The sequence below is a fragment of the Callorhinus ursinus genome, unplaced genomic scaffold, assembly GCF_003265705.2.
Source record: "Callorhinus ursinus isolate GAN/ISIS: 27379988/994484 unplaced genomic scaffold, GSC_fseal_2.0 scaffold80, whole genome shotgun sequence".
Lineage (NCBI taxonomy): Eukaryota > Metazoa > Chordata > Mammalia > Carnivora > Otariidae > Callorhinus > Callorhinus ursinus.
This window is the reverse complement of record NW_027397142.1, coordinates 1,734,310-1,753,791: the sequence shown is the minus strand read 5'-3', so window position 1 is coordinate 1,753,791 and position 19,482 is coordinate 1,734,310. Positions and strand designations below refer to the sequence as shown.

At 49.5% G+C, this 19,482-nt stretch overlaps 1 protein-coding gene across 9 annotated transcripts in view; it reads right to left on the bottom strand.

Moving 5' to 3' along the window:
- The window catches only part of ACTR3B (actin related protein 3B), a 238,026-nt gene that overhangs the window by 141,749 nt on the left and 76,795 nt on the right, over window positions 1–19,482 (bottom strand). For 6 of the 9 annotated variants that reach the window (XM_073887523.1, XM_073887525.1, XM_073887529.1 and 3 more), the window contains 2 exons: window positions 15,560–15,685; window positions 14,515–14,598 (listed from right to left, as the gene is read on the bottom strand). In XM_073887523.1, the coding sequence (XP_073743624.1) occupies window positions 14,515–14,598; window positions 15,560–15,685 (210 nt within the window). Of the gene's footprint in view, window positions 1–13,070; window positions 13,967–14,514; window positions 14,599–15,559; window positions 15,686–19,482 lie in introns of those variants that run through there. The other 3 variants (XM_025862182.2, XM_073887526.1, XM_073887527.1) reach the window with 2 other exon arrangements.

The following is a 19,482-nucleotide window of genomic DNA, read 5'->3' as shown; positions in this document are numbered from 1 at the left end:
GCACCATTGTCCTTGGAGTCCTCAACACACCCTTTTTACAAAGAAATCTATAAAAATTGATCCTTCAACTCAGCTGTGGCCAGAGACAGCTCAGGACTGCCCAACACCCACTCCCCTGTTCCTTAATATTAAACCATGGATTCTTAGCAATGCCCATGGCCATCCAGCTAAATAACTACATTTATCACCACCCCTTGCAGTCAGTTGCTGCCATGTGACCAAGTTCTAGAAAGTGTGGGATGGTGTTTCCATGAGGTATCCTAAAAAGGGAGAAGCCATGCTCTGTCACTTCCTTCACCAGGTGGCCAGAATGCAGCTGTGTCAGCTGGAGCTCCAGCCACCACTTTGGGCTAGGAGAATGGGGGCCTCAATCTAGGGCTGGAAGGTTGGAACACTGCAGGGAGCATGGGTCCCTGAGGTCTTCACAGAAACCGTGATGGTAGCCATGGACAGCTACATAAAAACAAACAAAAGTATGTATTAAAACTACCATCAATGCAGTTTTCTGTCACGTGCAGTCAAAATAAGTAGATTCTTGGGCACCTGGGTAGCTCAGACGGTTGGGCGTCTGCCTTCGGCTCAGGTCATGATCCCAGGGTCCTGGGATCGAGTCCCACATCGGGCTCCCTGCTCAGAAGGGGGCCTGCTTCTCCCTCTCCCCCTGCTGCTCCCCCTGCTTGTGCTCTTTTGCAATCTCTGTCAAATAAATAAATAAAATCTTTAAAAAAAATAGATTCTTTTATTTGCAAATAAAAATTCCACTCTTACATCAGTCCAATAAATATGTGGAGGGAAAAAAAAATGTGGGCCAATTAACCTCCGCTATCCTGGGAAAGCTTGTTTGTAAATAATTAGATTCATGAAATGGGAATATTCTCTGACTTGCCTGACAGGAATCATTACTCACCCTGAAGGAGAGGTTACAGAGCTTCAAGATTAAGAACCACTTAAATTATTTCTTTTTGGTTTCTTCCTGCACTAATCCTTAGATTCGTCTTATGCTTCAATCGAACAGTAAACGTGGGCCTCTGTCTTCAGCTGACCTGGCTTCTCGCTGCTCCTGGTTCACAGTCACTGGGTAACATTTTTATTTCTAAAAGTGTTCGAAGAATGTGATGCTACAAAAAATACAGCTTAGTGCTGGAACTCGCGTTTATCTGTGTGTCCCTCGTGACGAGGGGACGGCTGGGCCAGCTACTCCCTCCCCTACCACCTTTCCCTCGTTCCTCCGGTGTTCTGGCCCCTGCACAAAGGATTCTGACGGCCCCTGCATTCAGGCCTTGTCCTTCGTGTGCTGTTCCCGGGGAGGAGCTCCTGTGCTTTTCACTGCTGCGGAGACACACGTCAGATGCACCAACACCGGGTATTGAGCAGTATCTTTAGGATTAGATTGGTGACAAATGAAGGTTAAAAAAAGAGCAAGGGTCTGGGGAAGCCCCAAGTAAACTGGGCCTTTCAACTGCCTTCCTCAAAGGCAGCAGAATGAGCCACTTACCCAGGAGACACCCCCTACCCAGAGGGCAGGGGGAAGCTTCTTCCTGACACACTTCATAACCCAGGCTGACACTGAAGCCTCACCTCCAGGCCACAGCCAAATATTTCTGGTAACAATAGAGATATACAGAGATGGAAATTTTTATTCCCAGAATTGCAGGGAGCTTCTCCCCACAAGAGAAAGATAGTGTGCGCACGGATGGGACCGTCCCTGCAGGGTGCCTGCAGCAGGGGGCCACTGTTGAAGACAAATGAGCACGGAGGGCCCAGGAGGTGAGGCACAGAGGAGAGACCGTGGAGGTGTGCTTGTGGAAATCACTGCACGGGACGCGCGCGACCCCACACCAAGCCCATCTGCGTGTGTCCTGCCGGATCGGGACAGGAAAGCTAAGGCCCATTTCCCAGACAGCCTCGCAGCGGGGTTCTGGGTGGGACCAGGGTTTGTTGGGGCAGAAGTCAGATGGGCAGGGTCCACACGGGGAAATCTGGTCTCTGGCACTGTGGCGGGGGGTGGGGGGATGGGGGGCAGCCCTGGGTTCTGTTTTAGCAGCTACAGCAGCAGAGAGCTATGGGGTGGGGGGGGGGGGGGGTGGATCTGCATTTCTGGTTGGATCCCAGACATTTCTCCTGGTAATTGTGCTCCTGGCTTGGACACACATGTGGTATCCCCGGCCCCCCGGGATTATAAAGCCACCTAACACTTGCTCCTTTAAAAAGCTGATTGGAAGCCCTGAAACATGAGAACGTGGTGATCAGAATGTGGTATCTTCTATGCAAAGCCCTGCCCATTCTTCAGGAATTCCGTGCTAAACCTTCCTGCAGTTGGATTATATTTATGAAAGCATCAACAGCTTTCTGCTCTTGCAAGACTCGGGACCGTCAAAGCATTTCTTAAAATCCCCTTCCCACCTAACTCTGTTGAGTTACCTCACTGTGTTTTTAGTGTATTCTGTCTGTAGCCAACACGCTCGCCAGTGGAGAGTCAGGATAGTCAGTTCTGAAGGACAACCTCAACGCAAGGCGGCCCGACTCCAACATTTATTAATAGGAGGCTCTTTGGGGATAAAAAGACAATCTTGCAAAAGTAAAAGGTACATATATGTTGTTTGAATTGATCAATGCTTATACAAACTCTTGCCTGAAATCTGTGGACACGGTTGTTGAAATCATGTCCTTGCTTCATGTTATGAAGACAAGTCCCCCTTTGTCAATGACAGCCACGGTCCATAACCACCGGATACACTGCCAATAAAATGTACATTCTCACAGATTTTTAAATTCTGTACTTTCTGACTTGTCTGATACAACCACAGGTTCAAGCTGGATAATCGATTTGTACTCGGCCAAAAGGAAAATGAAATTGAGTGGAGAAAATGAGTGGGCCCATTGCTGGGAGTGGCCAAGTGCCCGATGCTGTCTCTGTCCCACGGTTCAAAGCCATCAGGGGCGCCTGGGTGGCTTGGTCGGTTAATCATCTGCCTTCAGCTCAGGTCATGATCTCCAGGTCCTGGGATCGAGCCCCATCGATGTCCGGCTTCCAGTTCAGCAGGAAGCCTGCTTCTCCCTCTCCCTCTGTGTGTGCTTGCTCTCTCTCTCTCTCTGATAAATAAATCTTTAAAAAATAAAGATTATGATTCTAGAGCACAGGGACTATGTACTAAACATCTCTCCAGAGGCCACAGGAATTTGTACATCATAAACAAACGCTAAATACGTTTTAATAAATGAATGATTCCAGAAAGAAGAACCCTGCAGGTGATTATCATTTTCACCCGACAAAGAAGAAAGCTGCAACATGGCTCATGGCCCACTCAGCACCAAAAGCAAATCATGACAGAAGACAAATCATTGCTCAGGGCTGACATTATAACCTGACGTGTGTGTACCCAGGTTTGAGCCCGGCCAGGGGCAAAATGAAAGCCAGGATGTGTGTGGAAAGTCAAGAGACCACTTTCTACCAGTTATATTTACACGTAGGGGCTGCTCACAGGCAGGAGCTTTAGTTTGAAAATCAAACTCAGCGCCCAGTCTCCACCATGACCAACGTCCAGAGCACGACTGGCCGCTTGCCCTCGGCAGGGCAGCTCAGAAGCCCATCCCAACAGAGGGTGCCAGCATCTGCAAGCCTGTGCTGTTGGGCTCCTCCCTTGGGGCGCCCCCACAGCACCCCCCCCGTGCAGCCCACAGAGCCGGGACCGCTTCCCCAGCTGCAGCCCAGCACGCCCACCCTGCACTCCTCTCACTACCTGCCCAGCAGATGGACTCGCCCCCCTCATTCCAGAAATGCGTGAAAACAGACACTCTGGGGGACAAACTTTACGGGGGGGGGAGGAACAGCGGATAAATGCTTCATCCTTACACACCCAGGGGGTGATTCTGAGACAGGGCCAAGTAGATTCCTGGAAATTCTTGGAATTTTGACCTAACAGTTCAGTCAATAGTGTTTGTGGGGCTTGGGGGGGTCCCCATGACCACCCTCAGTTTTGACAATTCACTGGAAGGACTCCCAGAACTCCCTGAAATCTGTTATGTTCACGGCTATGGCTCACGACAGCGAACACACACAGCTTAATGGCAGCCAAGGGAAGAGGCTCCCGGGCAGGGCCGCGCTTGTCCCCTCCCAGGGCTGCTGTGCACGGTGCTACCTCCTCGAGGCATCCACATGTGGCGACGTGCACAGGGTTCTGCCGACCAGGGAAGCTCACCCAAACGCCGGTGCCCCAAATCCTCGGGCTCAGGGACTCGTAGCCATGACCTTCAATCAGGCACTGACCTTCAGTGTCCAGCCACTCTGGACCCAAGGCCCCCAACAGCATAGACCGTCTGGGGTGGCCCAAGGCCCCAGGGGAACAAAGACATTCCAGCAGGCAGGACGTTCCAGCAGCCTGGAGACACCTGAGCGGTGTCCAGAGCACGAGGAAAAGCACGAGACTCGCAGGCAGCCCCACGGCTGCTCTGATTTATTATTCAAGTGTAAAGTGTAATGGACCCACTTAAGAAATTAAAATGTGTTTTTCAGCACCTAATTATTTCTCTTCTCCTCTGCTTTACCAGAAGACTCATGAATCAATAAGCACCACGGCCCAGACACCCCGTGGCACATTCATCCATGAGCTGTTTGTCTCCTGCCTGTGCCTCTGAGGGGATGCAGCACTTTTAATAATGGGTACCATTAAGAACTGAAGGGAATCAGTCCTAACTGGAAGCAGGATCCTACAGGATTGGTCGGGGGAGTGGATCTTGCTCTCCCCGTGGGCCCTCAGCTGGAGGCGGCAGCGGCGGGGCGGGGTGGGGGGGCAGTGGCCCTTATCGATCAAGTCTGGTTGTTTGGGGCTGATGGCTGTGGGTTGTGGGTGGGAGTTCTGTTGTCACACGCACTCTGGCTGCTGTCTGTTCATATACGGTAGTCTCTGCATTGGAAAAATGAAATGTTGAAAAATGTCCTTGTGAAAAGGGGAGTGTGGACGCTGACAGGTGCAGGGGAAGGCCATGAGGGGACTGGCGTTCTGCAGCCACGAGCCCAGGGACCACCGAGAGCACATCCTTCCCTGGCACCTGCTGGCGAGCCCGGCCACACCCGCATCTCGAACCTCTGGCCCCGGACTGAGGGACGCTGCATTTCCGTGATGCTGCCCTAGGACACTAATCCAGGTCTGTCACAATCTTCAGGGACAGTCACAGGGCCCTCGTCATGTCCATTTCAACAGGACTCGAGTGAACTGGTTCCCCAGGACCATGCTGCAAGCTAGGAGCAGAGGGGGGACCAGAACTCAGGCACCCCGTCTTCTCAGAGGCCCTGTCACCATCTTGTGAGGCCACAGTTGGGAACCCAAATTCTTTCCAGGAAAGGCGTGTTGTATAGTAGAAATGTGTCAGATGTTTCATTTAAATAATGTAGAATCAAGTAACAGCAACATCGGAGCACAGACCCAGGACAGACACGGTCGGTCAGCTTCCATGTTCTGAGTATTGAGGAATGTGGACCAACCATCCGCATATTTTTCAACATTTCATTTTTCCAATTCAGAGACTACATATATGAACAGACAACAGCCAGACCGTATGTGACAACAGAACTCTGACCCACAACACGCAGCCATCAGCCCCAAACGGCCAGACTTGATGGATAACGGCAAGCTGCCTTGGCTCCCCTCCCGCCGCCGCCTCCAGCTGAGGGCCAACGGGAAAGCCAGATCCACTCCCCCCGGCCAGACCTGTAGGATCCTGCTTCCAGCCAGCCGCCCCGGCGTCCCCGCGCCCACGGCCCCCGGCGGGGCGCCCCTGACCCCCTTTTCCACCGTGAGGCCGTCCCACCCCGTGCCTGCCTCTGCGTCCCCACCGAGCGCGCACGACAGCGGCGGACCCCCGACAGCCGTGACTGTTCTCATTTGTTCTTCATTTATTTCCACACCACAAAGCTTTGCCTTCTTTACCACAAATCATTTCTCCCAGATCTAAAAGGAAAGCAGTTGCCATTTTATTTTATTTTTTTTTAAGATTTTATTTATTTGACAGAGAGAGAGACAGCAAGAGAGGGAACACAAGCAGGGAGAGCAGGGAGCCCGATGCGGGGCTTGATCCCAGGACCCTGAGATCACAACCTGAGCTGAAGGCAGACGCTTAACGACTGAGCCACCCAGGCGCCCCAAGCAGTTGCCATTTTAAATTTTCCTCTACAGTCTCCAGAAGAGATGTTGCCGTGACCTAAAAAGGCCAGAGAGCGGGAGGCCAAGAAGCAGAGTTCTAGCTGGCTAATGGAGAGAGAAGACACAACACACTGAGAACTGACCCCAGCCTCTGAAGTTACAAATCAAGCAGCCATCTGAATGTAAATGATGGTCACAAACTCTTTGCCCTAACCACAAATACGATGCCCACTAAAACTACCAAAATCAACAGAAATTATTTTCCTCTTTAAGAACGTCCCCAGAGCACACAACTTAATGTAGAGAAAACTGGGGGATGGGTCAGCAGAGCATCATGTCATTCTTACTCTTATCCTGCTGATGAAAGGGGGTTGTTTCCACTAAAAAATAGAAATCAGACGTCAGAGTGATTACCACCCGGTTAATACTGTAGGAATCACTGGCACCTCTAAATCCCTTCCCTTTGGGGCATTTTGTTTATATTTGAGATAGAATTCTAATATATGAAAATTACGTCCTTAAGGAACAAATGTCTGCCTGAACGCAGTCTGGAAAGAGTAAGACAGAACGTCTGCGTTGCCTTAGAGGAGTGTGAGCATAAGAAATGGTCAACTACAAAAAGAAACGGGACAGCCCATTTTGCTCATCTCTCCTCAAAGTATCGAAATACCCTCTGCCACTTAAATGTTCCTTACTTACCACCAGTGACCATCAGAACCACAATCACGATGTCTCTTCACAGCAAAATAAAAGTAATATTCCAAAGGAAAAAAAAAAACTCCTCTTTAGACCCCTCAACTTCTCTCTCACTCGACGGTCTACCAAGGGCAGGAACACGGGCAGCCCCCCACCGGCAGCCCCCTCTGAGGGCAGCTCTTCCAAGGGGACCCCTCAGAGATGGGTCTCCCAAACTGTGGCCTCTGGAGCCGGGGCCCAAGAGCCATCACCGGCCTGGCGGGAGGTGGCCGACACGGAGGCCTTCATACTACTCCACGGGGCTCCTGCGCAGAAGGACGCCATGCTTCCCCGCTGATTGGAAGCTCTTGTCCGCTTGATGAAGAGACATGTTCCACTTGCACACGAGGCTTCTCAAGCAGGTTTGGCCCTGGGACTTGTTTCTCCTACCTCTGCTGGAGCAAGCACACTCAGAAGCCACCCCTTAGTATTACACCACGGCTCACGGTGAGCAGGACTGCCTGTAACTCGCTGGTCTCCTCCACAGGGGGCTCGCAGGTATGACTCCCATGTACCCAGCGAGCCTCCCACCACCCCACGTGCCATCGGTCACTTAGCACAGGTCCTCAAGAGGACGAGGTCATCGGGAGGGGAGGGAGCGGCGAATGGGCTGGTCTGACGGGCTGTACTTCGTCATCCCACAGACCCATCTCTGACACTGGGGTGAGAACAGCAAGCCCACTTCCTGCTCTGCTCAGACTGGCCACGAGCACCGCCTCTGGGCAGGGACTTGAGCAGACTGAATTCCAGTACTCCCAGCCCCAGGCTTTCCAGAGCAACCCATCATAAAGGTGGAGTTTAGGATTTAAGAAGAAAACCATAAGCTCAAAAATGTATGTCCTTTTGTGTGAATGTATCAATGGGGTTTTTTTTTGACAAGCAAAGAACAAAACCCTGAAAAATAAAGCCCTATCAATACTGTTATTCACCGTGTGATCAGGCACCCACTCTTACCGCGTCACGAATAGAAGGACTTCCCGGGGCGCCGGCACCGCAAATCCCTCACGCACGTCACCGTGTGACCACACTACGCTATCGAGCACACTCCCACCTGGAAATCACGCTGTTTATAGTCTCCATGCAAGTGCTATCGGCCCTGTAAGAGCTACTTGATTGTTGAAATAAGTCAGAGAAAGACAAACACCACGTAATTTTGCTCATATGGGGAATTTAAGAAACAAATGAGCAAAAGGGAAAAAAAGAGACAAACCAAGAAATAGACCCTCAACTACAAAGAACACACTGGGGGCTGGCAAAGGGGAGGGGGGCGGGGCATGGGGGAGACAGATGAAGGGATTACAGAGCACACGTACCATGATGAACACTGAGTTGCTGAACCACTATACTGTACACCCGAAACTAACAGAACACTATATGTTAACTACACTGGAATTAAAATAAAGACTTAATTAAAAAGGGGCTCCTGGCTGGCTCAGTCAGAAAAGCATGCAACTCTTGATCTTGTGGTTGTGAATTCAAGCCCCTCATTGGGTGCAGAAATTACGTTTAAAAAAAAAAAAAAACCTTAAATTAAATTTTCTAAGAAGTTACTCAACAGTCAATCAACCAGGACATAAGCTGTGTATTTCTATAAAGTTTATAATGCTACTGACCTTTGCCATTAGGGGACGTTTAACTCCTGTGCCTATTGCAATAACATTCTTGCACACTCATTCAGAGAGCTGCAATTCTATCGTGCAACAATGTTTCGATTACCTATAAAGTTTAATTTACTGTGGACATAAGACCTAATGAATAAATGTTAAAACATACTGACTCAGTTCAAGGAAACCACTGCAAGTCAGAAACCCAAGTTCATATACGAGCCCAACTGAGACGAGACACGTCAGCGGAACAGCATCAGTCAGTCGTTAGCACCGTTATACCTCACAAGTTCTCTCTCTAGGTAGCTAATTTCTAATTATTATTATTATGAGTCCTTTCTCTGCACTATGCTGCTATCCAAAGTGCTTTGATAGCTCTCAAATATCACTGGTAATGGACGAATCACAGTAGCTTCTTCTGCAAAAAGAGCACCACGCTAAGGATACCAAAAGACCTTGCTATTTCTAAATACAGCCAGAGAAATTATCTTTCCATTTTAAGACTGAAAACTGCATCCACCAGCTACGTATTTTAGTATCCCTAAACTGCAAAACGTTTGCTCCCTACCGTCACCTAAAGATCACAGGATCTGGGCATTCTGATTTCTGACTCCCTCCTGACACTCCTCCTCAACTCTGCTCGTTGTTTTACAGAGTAAGACAGAAAGCTTTCAGCTTCTCCTTCCTGTCAATGCCTCCCAGGCCATCTGGTCTCGTGCAGACTTCTCCGGAGCTGCCCATTCTCGAGCTCCAGAGCAGCATTCCTGTCCAGCTCACGTCACCTGCCCTGTTCCAGGTCTGCCCCGTGACTCGAGAAAAGCTACAGCTCTTGGTAGAAACTCCCAGGCGTGTCTGTGTAAATCTGAGAATCCCTCTGTACTTCTTAAGGGCTTTATTCTTAAAAGAAAGGCCAAAACTCTCACCCCAGCCCCGCCTCGGACACCCTTACCTCCTCGCTGCCCTCCATATACCAGGCTATTAGCGCTGCCTTGAAAACTGCCGTGGTAACCTCCTCCTGGACGCCTGCTTCCCGCGCATCCTTCACTGGCCTCCACGCACTCCCAGGATCTCAGCTGAACACCGCTCGCTTGGGAGCCTCCACCCAGGCCCCCCAGACTCCCATGCTGGCTCAGGCCCTGTGTGTCCACAGACCCAGCACCTCGCCCCCAGGGCCCCGCCATGGTCAGTCACAGTGTGTGACTCTGTAATTAGTGCCCATCTCTTCCCCGGGAGGGGACACCCCATGCCCCTCGGCACCGCGCCCCTGGCTGGCACACCGTAGCTCACAGGCGCTTAGAGAAGTGACCTGGGACTCACGGGACCAACGACCAGCCAGGTGTAGCACCGGCGTGTGAACTCGGGATCTCAGACAACCTGCTCTGTGCCCCACACCCCCAGCTCCACTGCACTATCGTGAGCCAACAACATAGAGCGCCCCTCGCTGAAGCCCTCTAACATCCAGGCGCCACTGCTAAGCACAAACCAGAAGTGGGAAGAAAGATTACTCGAGGCCGGAGTAGGTCTGGTGGGAAGCTATTCAGAATTTATCTGTAGTAAGTGCACATGCGGCCAAGGGTGAATTAAATGGAGCTCTGATCAATTATTACAGCTGATCTGACTCCTTAATATTGAAAATACAGCCAGAGCACATCATTTATATTTTGACATCATAAACCCTTAGGTTTGTGATTAATTTTTAATAATTTAAAGTTATATTCCTTTTTATCAATTACAAAGTTCTGGAATTTTTAGTAGCAAGTCCTACTAAACTAATATACATTTATTGCACGCACACACACATAATTAGAAATCATCCATAGCAGCCCAAGCTAAAAACAAAAGGGTGAAACCTGAGAAGTCAACCAGGGAATAAACCGCTGACTTCTGAGACATAATACAGGGTAGAAAGAACTAACATCTCAATATTAGAATCCTCCTTCCATGATACCAGTATCAAGCTATAGTTTCTTTTCTCCTTTTTAAAAAGATTTATTTCCACCTGACCATGTGAAATTGATGTAATTGCCAATTAGAGACCCACACAATTATTTTGCCAATCAATTTATATTTCTACTTAACAAGCCTGACAGCAACTTTTAAAAGAAACATTATGAAATATTCTTCAATTAAGTAAAGAATTATTTAACAGATAAATATTCTTAATGGGGCTCTCTTGTGGTTTTAAATAAGCTGAGCACTTGATTAACCTCACAGGCTTGTTTGGCACAACCGTAATTTTTACAAATGGGATAGAACGGAGGGATCATAAAGAAGGAATTAATCACAGAACAATCGGTGCTTCAGTCACATGAGAGCTCTTTATTCATATTAGTTAAGTTGGAGAATGAACTGGCTACTACTACCATAAAATACACTCAGGTCTTCAAGATCACCGTGCCCACGCTGCGACACGTGCTACGGCTTCGCACTTCCACCTTCCAGGTACACAGAACGCCTACCAGGGTCACTGTTTAGAGCTAGATTTTATATCATTAGCAGTCTTAAGGTAATGACAGTTAACGTCCCAGACACTGGAAAACCAGCTCTCGTACAAGGTTCCCCAAACACATAACACTTCTCGGTATAGAGCATATGCAGCCTGGAAAACCCAGCGAGGGAGTCTCCATTTGAACAGGAATTTGGTTCAGTATTTGCTGGGCTTTGGGAGGTGCCGGGGGTACAAAGATCAGTCCCCCGTTTTCAAGGACCTCAGTCTGGGGAGGAGCATAGAGCATCAGCGGTGCATGGGTAAGGAGAAGCTGGCTCAATGGGGGCTTCATCCACAGGGGGTGCTGGAGCACTCCAGGGAAACGGAACCCCTCTGGGGGCCGGTCACTCCAGGATGCTGGCACCGTCCTGCCGCCGAGATCACCCAGTGATATAAAGCTCGTCCGTGGAACATGCCTCACCCAAACCAAGGACATCTTCGTGCTGATTGTAGAAGGAGGGCTCACAGCACAGAGCTCGGTGGGAAGACAATGGCTGTGCCCACAGCAAAGGGTGACTTTTACAAGGATAATAAAAGTGATTCAATTGTATCAGCAATGTAATACTAAGAAAAGGCCAGGTGATGTTTATATCCTACAATTCTACACAGAGAGCTTTTTAAAATATTTTCTTACTGAAAGTTCTAAAGGCCATTTTGTTCACGAACCTAAAATTCTTTTCTCCCACCGAAACTATTTTTTAATGCAATTGTGATGAGTAGGGCTCTCAAGACACAATAACTGCTTTATAACGGAATAACAATGGCAAAAATTTATTGAATACTTACTGTGGGCCCAGCTCTAAGTGCTCAAACAACTCCTTTTATCTTACTTGTGAAATACAACAAAGTCAATGCATATGACAAAACATACACTGGCAAAGCGTTATGAACAAAAATGAAAATAATTCAACATCAAAATGTCCTATGTGGGTAGCTTCCTAGAACACATTACTTACCAAGGGATTTGGATTAGAGGGGGAATACCTTATAGCTCCTCATGGCCATTTCCAAACTTTTTTTATTCCAGTATCTAAGGGAATTCATTCGAGAGACTCATGCCATCGGGTCTGACCACCCACTCTCCCACCTGACTGCCGTTATTCTCCTACTCTTACTAGAATGGTCATGGCACCCTTCAGAACAGATGGAGTCATGACTTCTCTGCTTCCTAGCTGGGCTCGTGAGCAGGCACTGAATTTCTTTCAGCCATGGTTTCCTATGTGAAAATGGGGATCACAGTAATTCTGATATCCTAGGGCTGTTAAGATTAAATAAGGTCCCACGTAGCCTGCACTTAGCAAAGTCGCACCACACACAGTGCTCCTGCGACCACGTGTGGGATGCATGGGTGTGTGTGTCTGAAGGCATACAGATCGGCCCGGAACTTGGTGCGATAGTGGCTGGAGAAAGCATGAGAAACAGTCTAGTGATCCTGAGAACCAAGTGGTCTGAGACTCTCCAGTGGGGAGGCCAAGGGTCTGGGGTCACTGACAATTAATCAGAAATAAGCACGGACTGCCTTCGGCATGGGAAACTTGGATTTCCCCATGCTCCGCAGAGAATTTACATTATTATTCTCATACTTGCTTCTAAACTTAAATAATGAAACTAAATCTTTCTTGATGAAGGCAAATTTTCAGAGAATAAAACCTACGTCATGACTTAAAACAAACACCGTAATAGTTTAAAAAGTAATGTCCGTATTACACAAAGAATGGAGCAACCCTAAATCTCTCATTTAGCAAAGTACCTTTCAAGCCAGTGGTCTACGCAGCAAATGTTGGAGCAGTTACTAAAAGCTTAGCAAGGATTCTGAATTCCTAGGAAGGGCTGTTGGAAATCCGTAGGAGCATCCCACCCCCCAGCCCCGCCCTCCCACAGCACTTCCCGGACTCTCCCTGGACATTTCCACGGCGTGTCCCCGGTGGGACGGAGCAGTCACTGAGGACAGGCAGTCCTCCTTCCTCCAGGAAATCTCCTTCCGCAAGCTTGGTACCAACTGCCAAATCCTCTAGTGACGGGAAACAAATTTCAACCTTCTTTAAAAGAAGTAATGGGCACGGAGGGGAAAACCAAAAGACCAGCACGGCACAGCAGGAAATCTTTATAAAGAGTCTAAGTGCTTTTATTACGAGGGTGCAAGGCAGCATTTCATCCAACACTCACCAACAGCAAACCGGCATCTTCCATAAAACACTTCCAGAAAGTTCAAACAGGAAAATGAAAAGATACATTATCTGTAATGATTCTTGTACAACAGTGTTTAGTGTTGAAACTTCATGTCACTCCAAGAAAGTGTAATCATTTTCTAGCAAACGTGGCAAAAAAAAGTTTGCTGCTTTATTTTGTTTGCCTACAGACATATCAGAACATGCCTCACAATTAAAAACTTTTTTATACGGCACTCCATGACACCAATATCTATTCGTGCTTAGGATCAGCCAGTTGTACCAAATACCAGAAAATACAAAATGATAGGAAATATAAACATCAATTTGTATTTCAAGTTTATAACATTTTATTTACAAAAATAGGCTGGGAGGAAAAGGGTTTGCAGCCCCATATTCTTTCCTGGGGGGACTATTGTGCGTCATCTTCTCCATTTTTCCCTAACGATTTTTAAAGTCGCAGGTGAATTCCTCCAGAATTCAATTCACCAACTAGAAGCCGGGGAGGCGAGGAGGGGGGTGGGCGGGGGAGGCAGGGGGCGGGGAGGGAAGGGCCGTCGGACAGCGGGCACACGGATGGCGTGCACTGAACTGCCTCATGCACTCGGCGACGCAAGCACGCTTCTCGACATCGACACCAAACGCCACTATTTACAGGAGCTGCGGTCTTGTGTGGGCCCTGACGGTGCCTGCTCACCGGCGCGACGTGACCGGGTGACCGTGTCGAGGCGGACACTAAGACATGACTCCGAAGACGGGGTTGTGGCGGCAGATGCTGGGGCCATACTCCTCGTAGTCCTTCTTGGTGTGGCACACCTGGAAGAACTCGGGCTGGGGGGCAGCGGTTAGAGGGCATCGAGAGACCTTCCCGAAAGGAGGTCAGAGTCCTACACCGTGATGCAAGCCAGAGACTCCCCTGACCCGGGACCCCACTCCTTAGCCAGACCCCTGTGCGAAGGGCTGCGCCCCTCCGAGGCCAGAGCTACGAACCAGGACTTCATTTCATTTCTTTAAAATGTACTCAGCCCCCACTTAGGACCAGCTACATGCTCACCCTAAATTAGCAATTCACTAGTTATTCACAAATTTGAGGAGGAAAAGGAATAATTACTTGAAAAAGTCACCGGAATTAATGATTAATGCAAGATGTCTGAGGTTGTTTCTGGATTTCACTTATCCATATTACCTGTAACCCCCTAATTAGCAAGGATTAGCCGTGCAACTGAAATTACCTCTAAGACATTTTTTCTATCTCCTGGAACTAAAAGTGCCACACACAATTCGAACACACACTATTTAACCTTCACAGGACAATATTTATTCAAACTCAACAAAGAACGCAGAAATGAAAATACAGAGCAATCTAGAAAAGGACTTACAGTTGAAGCAAGCATGGAGCCTCCAAACCACACCGCGTAGCGCTGCATATGATGCGTTATCACCTGAACCTCCACAGGCTTCGGCTGGAAAGTAGAGTAACGTAGGGTCACTCGCCAGGCCAGACGACAGGTCACCTGATAACCTCTCCGCAGACGAGCACAGCTCCGCTCTGAGTGCCAACCAATGTGGGGCCTCCTCCCAGCTGATGGCACGAGGCCCTTCCCTTGTGCTCAAGTCCCCCTGTGGTGGCATCAGCCACATGTGGCTCTGAAAGGAAGCATCTGAGCCACTTCCATGGCCAAATCCACCCAGGCCCGGCCCCTGTCTGGGTGGTGCAGGGAACAAAGCACACCAGTCAAGGAGGGTGTGTCGTTCACAACGCTAAAGGCATTTTTAAACAGTAAAAAATCCAAGCAACTAACCCAACTGATTTTTTTTTACTAAACAAATTAGATGTTTTAGCATCGTAGAGCTAATTCCAAGTAACACTACGTGTCCCAAAACTACTGTGAAAATGACCCTTTGCCAAGAGTGTGATCCGCTAGGTTAAAGGGTGCATATTTGCTCCCACTTACCCCACACCAGAGCCCAGTCCTGCTTGGAAGCCCAGGGAACATCACCTGCTCATTAAGAACGATCACCTCAGAGGGACACACACTGAAACTCCCTCCTACTATTGGTTATTGTCGTTTAATGAGAATGTTTCTCAAGGACGTGAAGCCCCTCACGGCACATGAACCCCCTCTCCCTAGATGCTGGTCATCACACAACAGACCCCATCTCTCACAAGGCAGAGAAACCGGCAGGCGCAGGTTGGCGTGGGTGCCAGGCGGCTGCTGCCAGCCCAGTGCCCTTGGCCTTAGCAACACTTGGAAGGAGTCAGACAGCAAATCTCCGAACATAATCTCACGGTGCAGCTGAGACAGTGCCTCAAACCTGTTCCAACTTCAGGCCCCCGCCGCTCGCTCATCGGTCAAGGGGAGACCAGCCGTGGGAGCGGGGCAGAGCGGCCAGGCTAGCGTGCCCGTCCCGCCCACCCCCTACCTTGATCCGGCCTCCGCTGAGCTCCTCACTGAGTCTCAGTCGGGCGTCCACCACTCGTTTCAGGTCTCTCTGCAGCCGACGTCCAAAGTCCCTGAACATCGTCGAACCTCCTGAAAGAACGACATTCTAAAAGACACAAAGCAGAGGGGTTTCTTTTGATGAAATCACCCACCCACGCCATCCTGGTAACCCGCCCCCTACTCCTGTGAGCAACACCCTGCGACCCACGTGGGAAGATAAAGCTAAAGCAAAGTCACTGCTGTCAAGGAGCGTCCACCGTGTCTTGTTCCTGCGCCACAAATTCAGCCTCTCGGTACTTTTCCTCAACAAGAACCAAGCAAAAGCAGAAAATCTGCTCCACGTGCTCCTTCAGCAATGAGAGAACTTCACAAGGACCAGGAGGCCAAAACACACTATGAACCAACAAACGGACTTGCTAGAATAATCTAAGGCCAAAGGAACAGTGGATCTTTAGTTATTTTGCCTTAATAATTACGTGGTGGTGGGGGAGTCTTCCAATTAATACTTGAACCTTTTCAGGAGGGTGAGGCCAGGGAGGGAGGGTGCCTTTGGGAGCCACTGGGAGCTGCCCACTGGCCTCCACCACTCACATTCTGCTCGGTGGCCAACAGAAGCCTGCGGGGGGTGGGGGGCTTTACTAAATCTCATCAGATTTTGATGAGAGACAAATGTGTTCTTTCAGGCTATAGGATATTATTTAGGACAATGAAAGCGAAAGTAGGCATATCCTGACAATTTTTTACAGAAAACATCACTTGAGAAAACTGTACAGAAGGCTCCTCCCCGGAGCCAGAAAGCCCTACTTCATCCAGACCCCGCAGTGACACTAAAGGTGTGGGACCTGCCCCTGCTCTGGTCCCAGCAGGGACTCTGCAGGACTCCTCCGGTAAGCTCCGTCCCGACAGGTAATCCCTCCCCACGTGGAACAGAAGGGCGAAGCACACCTTCCTGTCCCCAATGGCCCAGACCACAGGTGACATGACGTGGCGTTAGAGTACCCCTTTCCTTACCCCTGCCGCCCTTGCGAACAGCGAGCCCAGCACCCACTTAGACTTGGGACGAGACAGGAGCAGGGGCCAGGAGAGGCCACTGGTGATCCTGTCTCCTACCTGCACCCACGCCAATTCCACCCCTGAGGGTCTGCACGGAGAAATGTCACCTTCATGACCTACCAGCAGACTGCCATCAATCAGAGCGCACCCTCCAGTCACTGGGCTGAAGAGAACTGCCAGAGGCTGAGGCTTTCAGGGGGCCTTAGCTGGGGATGGGCCAGGGGAAGCCATCAGCAAGCGGCCACCAAACTGAACTCACATCTTCTATCACCTTCAAAAGTCTCATGTACAAGCTACTTTTAAGAAATGATCTGCAGGCGCCTGGGTGGCTCAGTGGGTGAAGCATCTGACTCCTGATTCAGCTCAGGTCATGATCTCAGGGTCATGAGATCGAGCCCCTCACTGGGCTCCACACTCAGCCGGGGGTCTGCTCCTCCCCACCACCGCTCACACATGTGCACGCTCTCTCTTAAATAAATAAATCTTTAAAGAGAGAGAGAGAAGATCTGGGCTTGGCCTTTAAGGCCAGGAATGAGGGGGGATTCTGACTTTAGATGTCCATGGCCCTCCCTAGTGGGAGAAGCACTATGGGAGCCCAGAGCCCTGACCTACACCATGATGCTGCCCTCGCCCCCCTTCTTCCAACCTTCTACTGAAAGGAAAACAACACTGCACACTGCAGACACCCTAGACAGGGAAGCCCTCCTCAGAGAGCATCTAGGAATAAACACATCAGATAGGCACCGCTGAAGGGTCTTGGCCACCAGAACGGTGCACAGCCAGTCCTCACCTGTGCACTTCAATGCACGCAAACCTGATTGCTCTTGGCAAAGCGTGTGCTCAGTCCCCAGGAAGCCCAGCCTCTTCCATTTCTTGAGGAGCAATCTTCTACTGATTCCCCCCCCACACACACACACAGTCAGGCACCCGTCTGTTCTTGACAAGTTACAAACCCAGATCTTTCAAGCAACATCCCGTCCCAGGATCAGTGTCATGAATGATCACTATTGCGCTAGGTCTCCTTGGGGAGAACTCTCTCGGAAACAAGAGAGGGTCTGGTCCCTGTCGGAGTCAAGGGGGCATCCCCCACAGCCAGAGCTACAGACACACAGACCTGCGGGTCACCCTGGGCACTGACGCTCGTGCACGACACCACCAAGAGGTAAGACCTGCAGGACCAAGTGCCCAATGGACCAGATAAAGTAAAACCCATCTCCTTTCAGAGAGGTGTTGTCACTTGGGGACACAAACTATGTATCTGTTTGCTGTTAAGAATCACAACTTAAGGGGCGCCTGGGTGGCTCAGTCATTAAGCATCTGCCTTCAGCTCAGGTCATGATCCCAGGGTCCTGGGATCGAGCCCTGCATCGGGCTCCCTGCTCCGCGGGAAGCCTGCTTCTCCCTCTCCCACTCCCCCTGCTTGTGTTCCCTCTCTCGCTGTGTCTCTGTCAAATAAATAAATAAAATCTTTTAAAAAAAAATCACAACTTAAAAGCATTCTTGACATTTTGGTCATCATATGCTAGAGGCAAGCCTCAACTGGCAACTTGTCCTGCTTTCTAAATGCTGGTGAGACCGGCTGACTATTTTCTGGAAGGAAAGACCTCAGCTTCTATCACAGAAGAATTCAGCAGGAATGTGGGGGGGGTGGGAGGGGCCCAAGGACAGCACCTGCCTGAAATCTGACATCTCTAAGTGTGCTTTTACTGACATGCCTTGTTTTCAGTTTTTTGCTGTTGTTTTTCACTTACTTTGATTTCTTAAATCCCACCACAGACAACTCCCCTAAAACCTTTCCAGGCCAAGAAGACCACAGCCTTGCTCTGTGGCATGAACTCAAAACAACCCCGTGTCGGGCGGTGCCCCTCGGGTCCCTGAGGAAGCCCGGGTCTGTCTGGGAGCCTCTGATGGCCCATCTCAGTGTAGGGAGGAGGGCCACAGTGGCTCCCTGAAAGTCACAGGAAGACTCTGTGAGTTATCCTGCCCTTAAATGACTGTCAAAAGATATGGAACTGCTTTTAACTGAATACCCAATACAATGAACCAAGAATTTTCTGCTGCCCAATCTCCAAACTGGGTGGTGGTTATTTTGAAGGACAATGTGAAGAGCATGCAGCACATTCATGCTTCTAAGTGATCTCAGTGTTATTACTACATCAGAACAGGCCATCGGAGAGCTACCTGGGCGCTCGGTGTCCTCTTGGTATCCACCCAAAGAACTATTAATCTAGACTCCCTGCCCTCAGCACAGGCCACCAGACAGAGCAGTGAGAAATTCACTGCCTCTAGTAGAGATGGGTGGAGAAGGTACTCTCAGTAAAGGTCTGAGGAAGCAGCTTCTAGGAGCACCTGGGTGGCTCAGTCAGTTAAACGTCTGCCTTCGGCTCAGGTCATGATCCCAGGGTCCTGGGATCGAGCCCCACATCGGGCTCCCTGCTCCGCGGGAAGCCTGCTTCTCCCTCTCCCACTCCCCCTGCTTGTGTTCCCTCTCTCGCTGTCTCTCTCTGTCAAATAAATAAAATCTTTAAAAGAAAAAAAGAAGAAGATTCTGGAGAGGTCAGAAAGTTTAGAAAACAATGTCATAAGATCAGAAGGTACTCAACCAATGATAGGAATGTGGAATAGGACAGATAGCAGAACAGCAGAACTGAAGAGACTCAATTAAGGGTGGTCTGAATCCAGGTTGTAATAAGATTTACTTACATAGAATATTCTGTGTGCAAATGTGTATTTAAACTTCACTGTATGACTAGAGATGAAGAAAAGCAAATCCCTGAACTAAGTCAATTAAGACACTCAGAGGGACAAGTGGTGAGATAAAACACCAATGGGTCCCCCTTGTGGACAAGA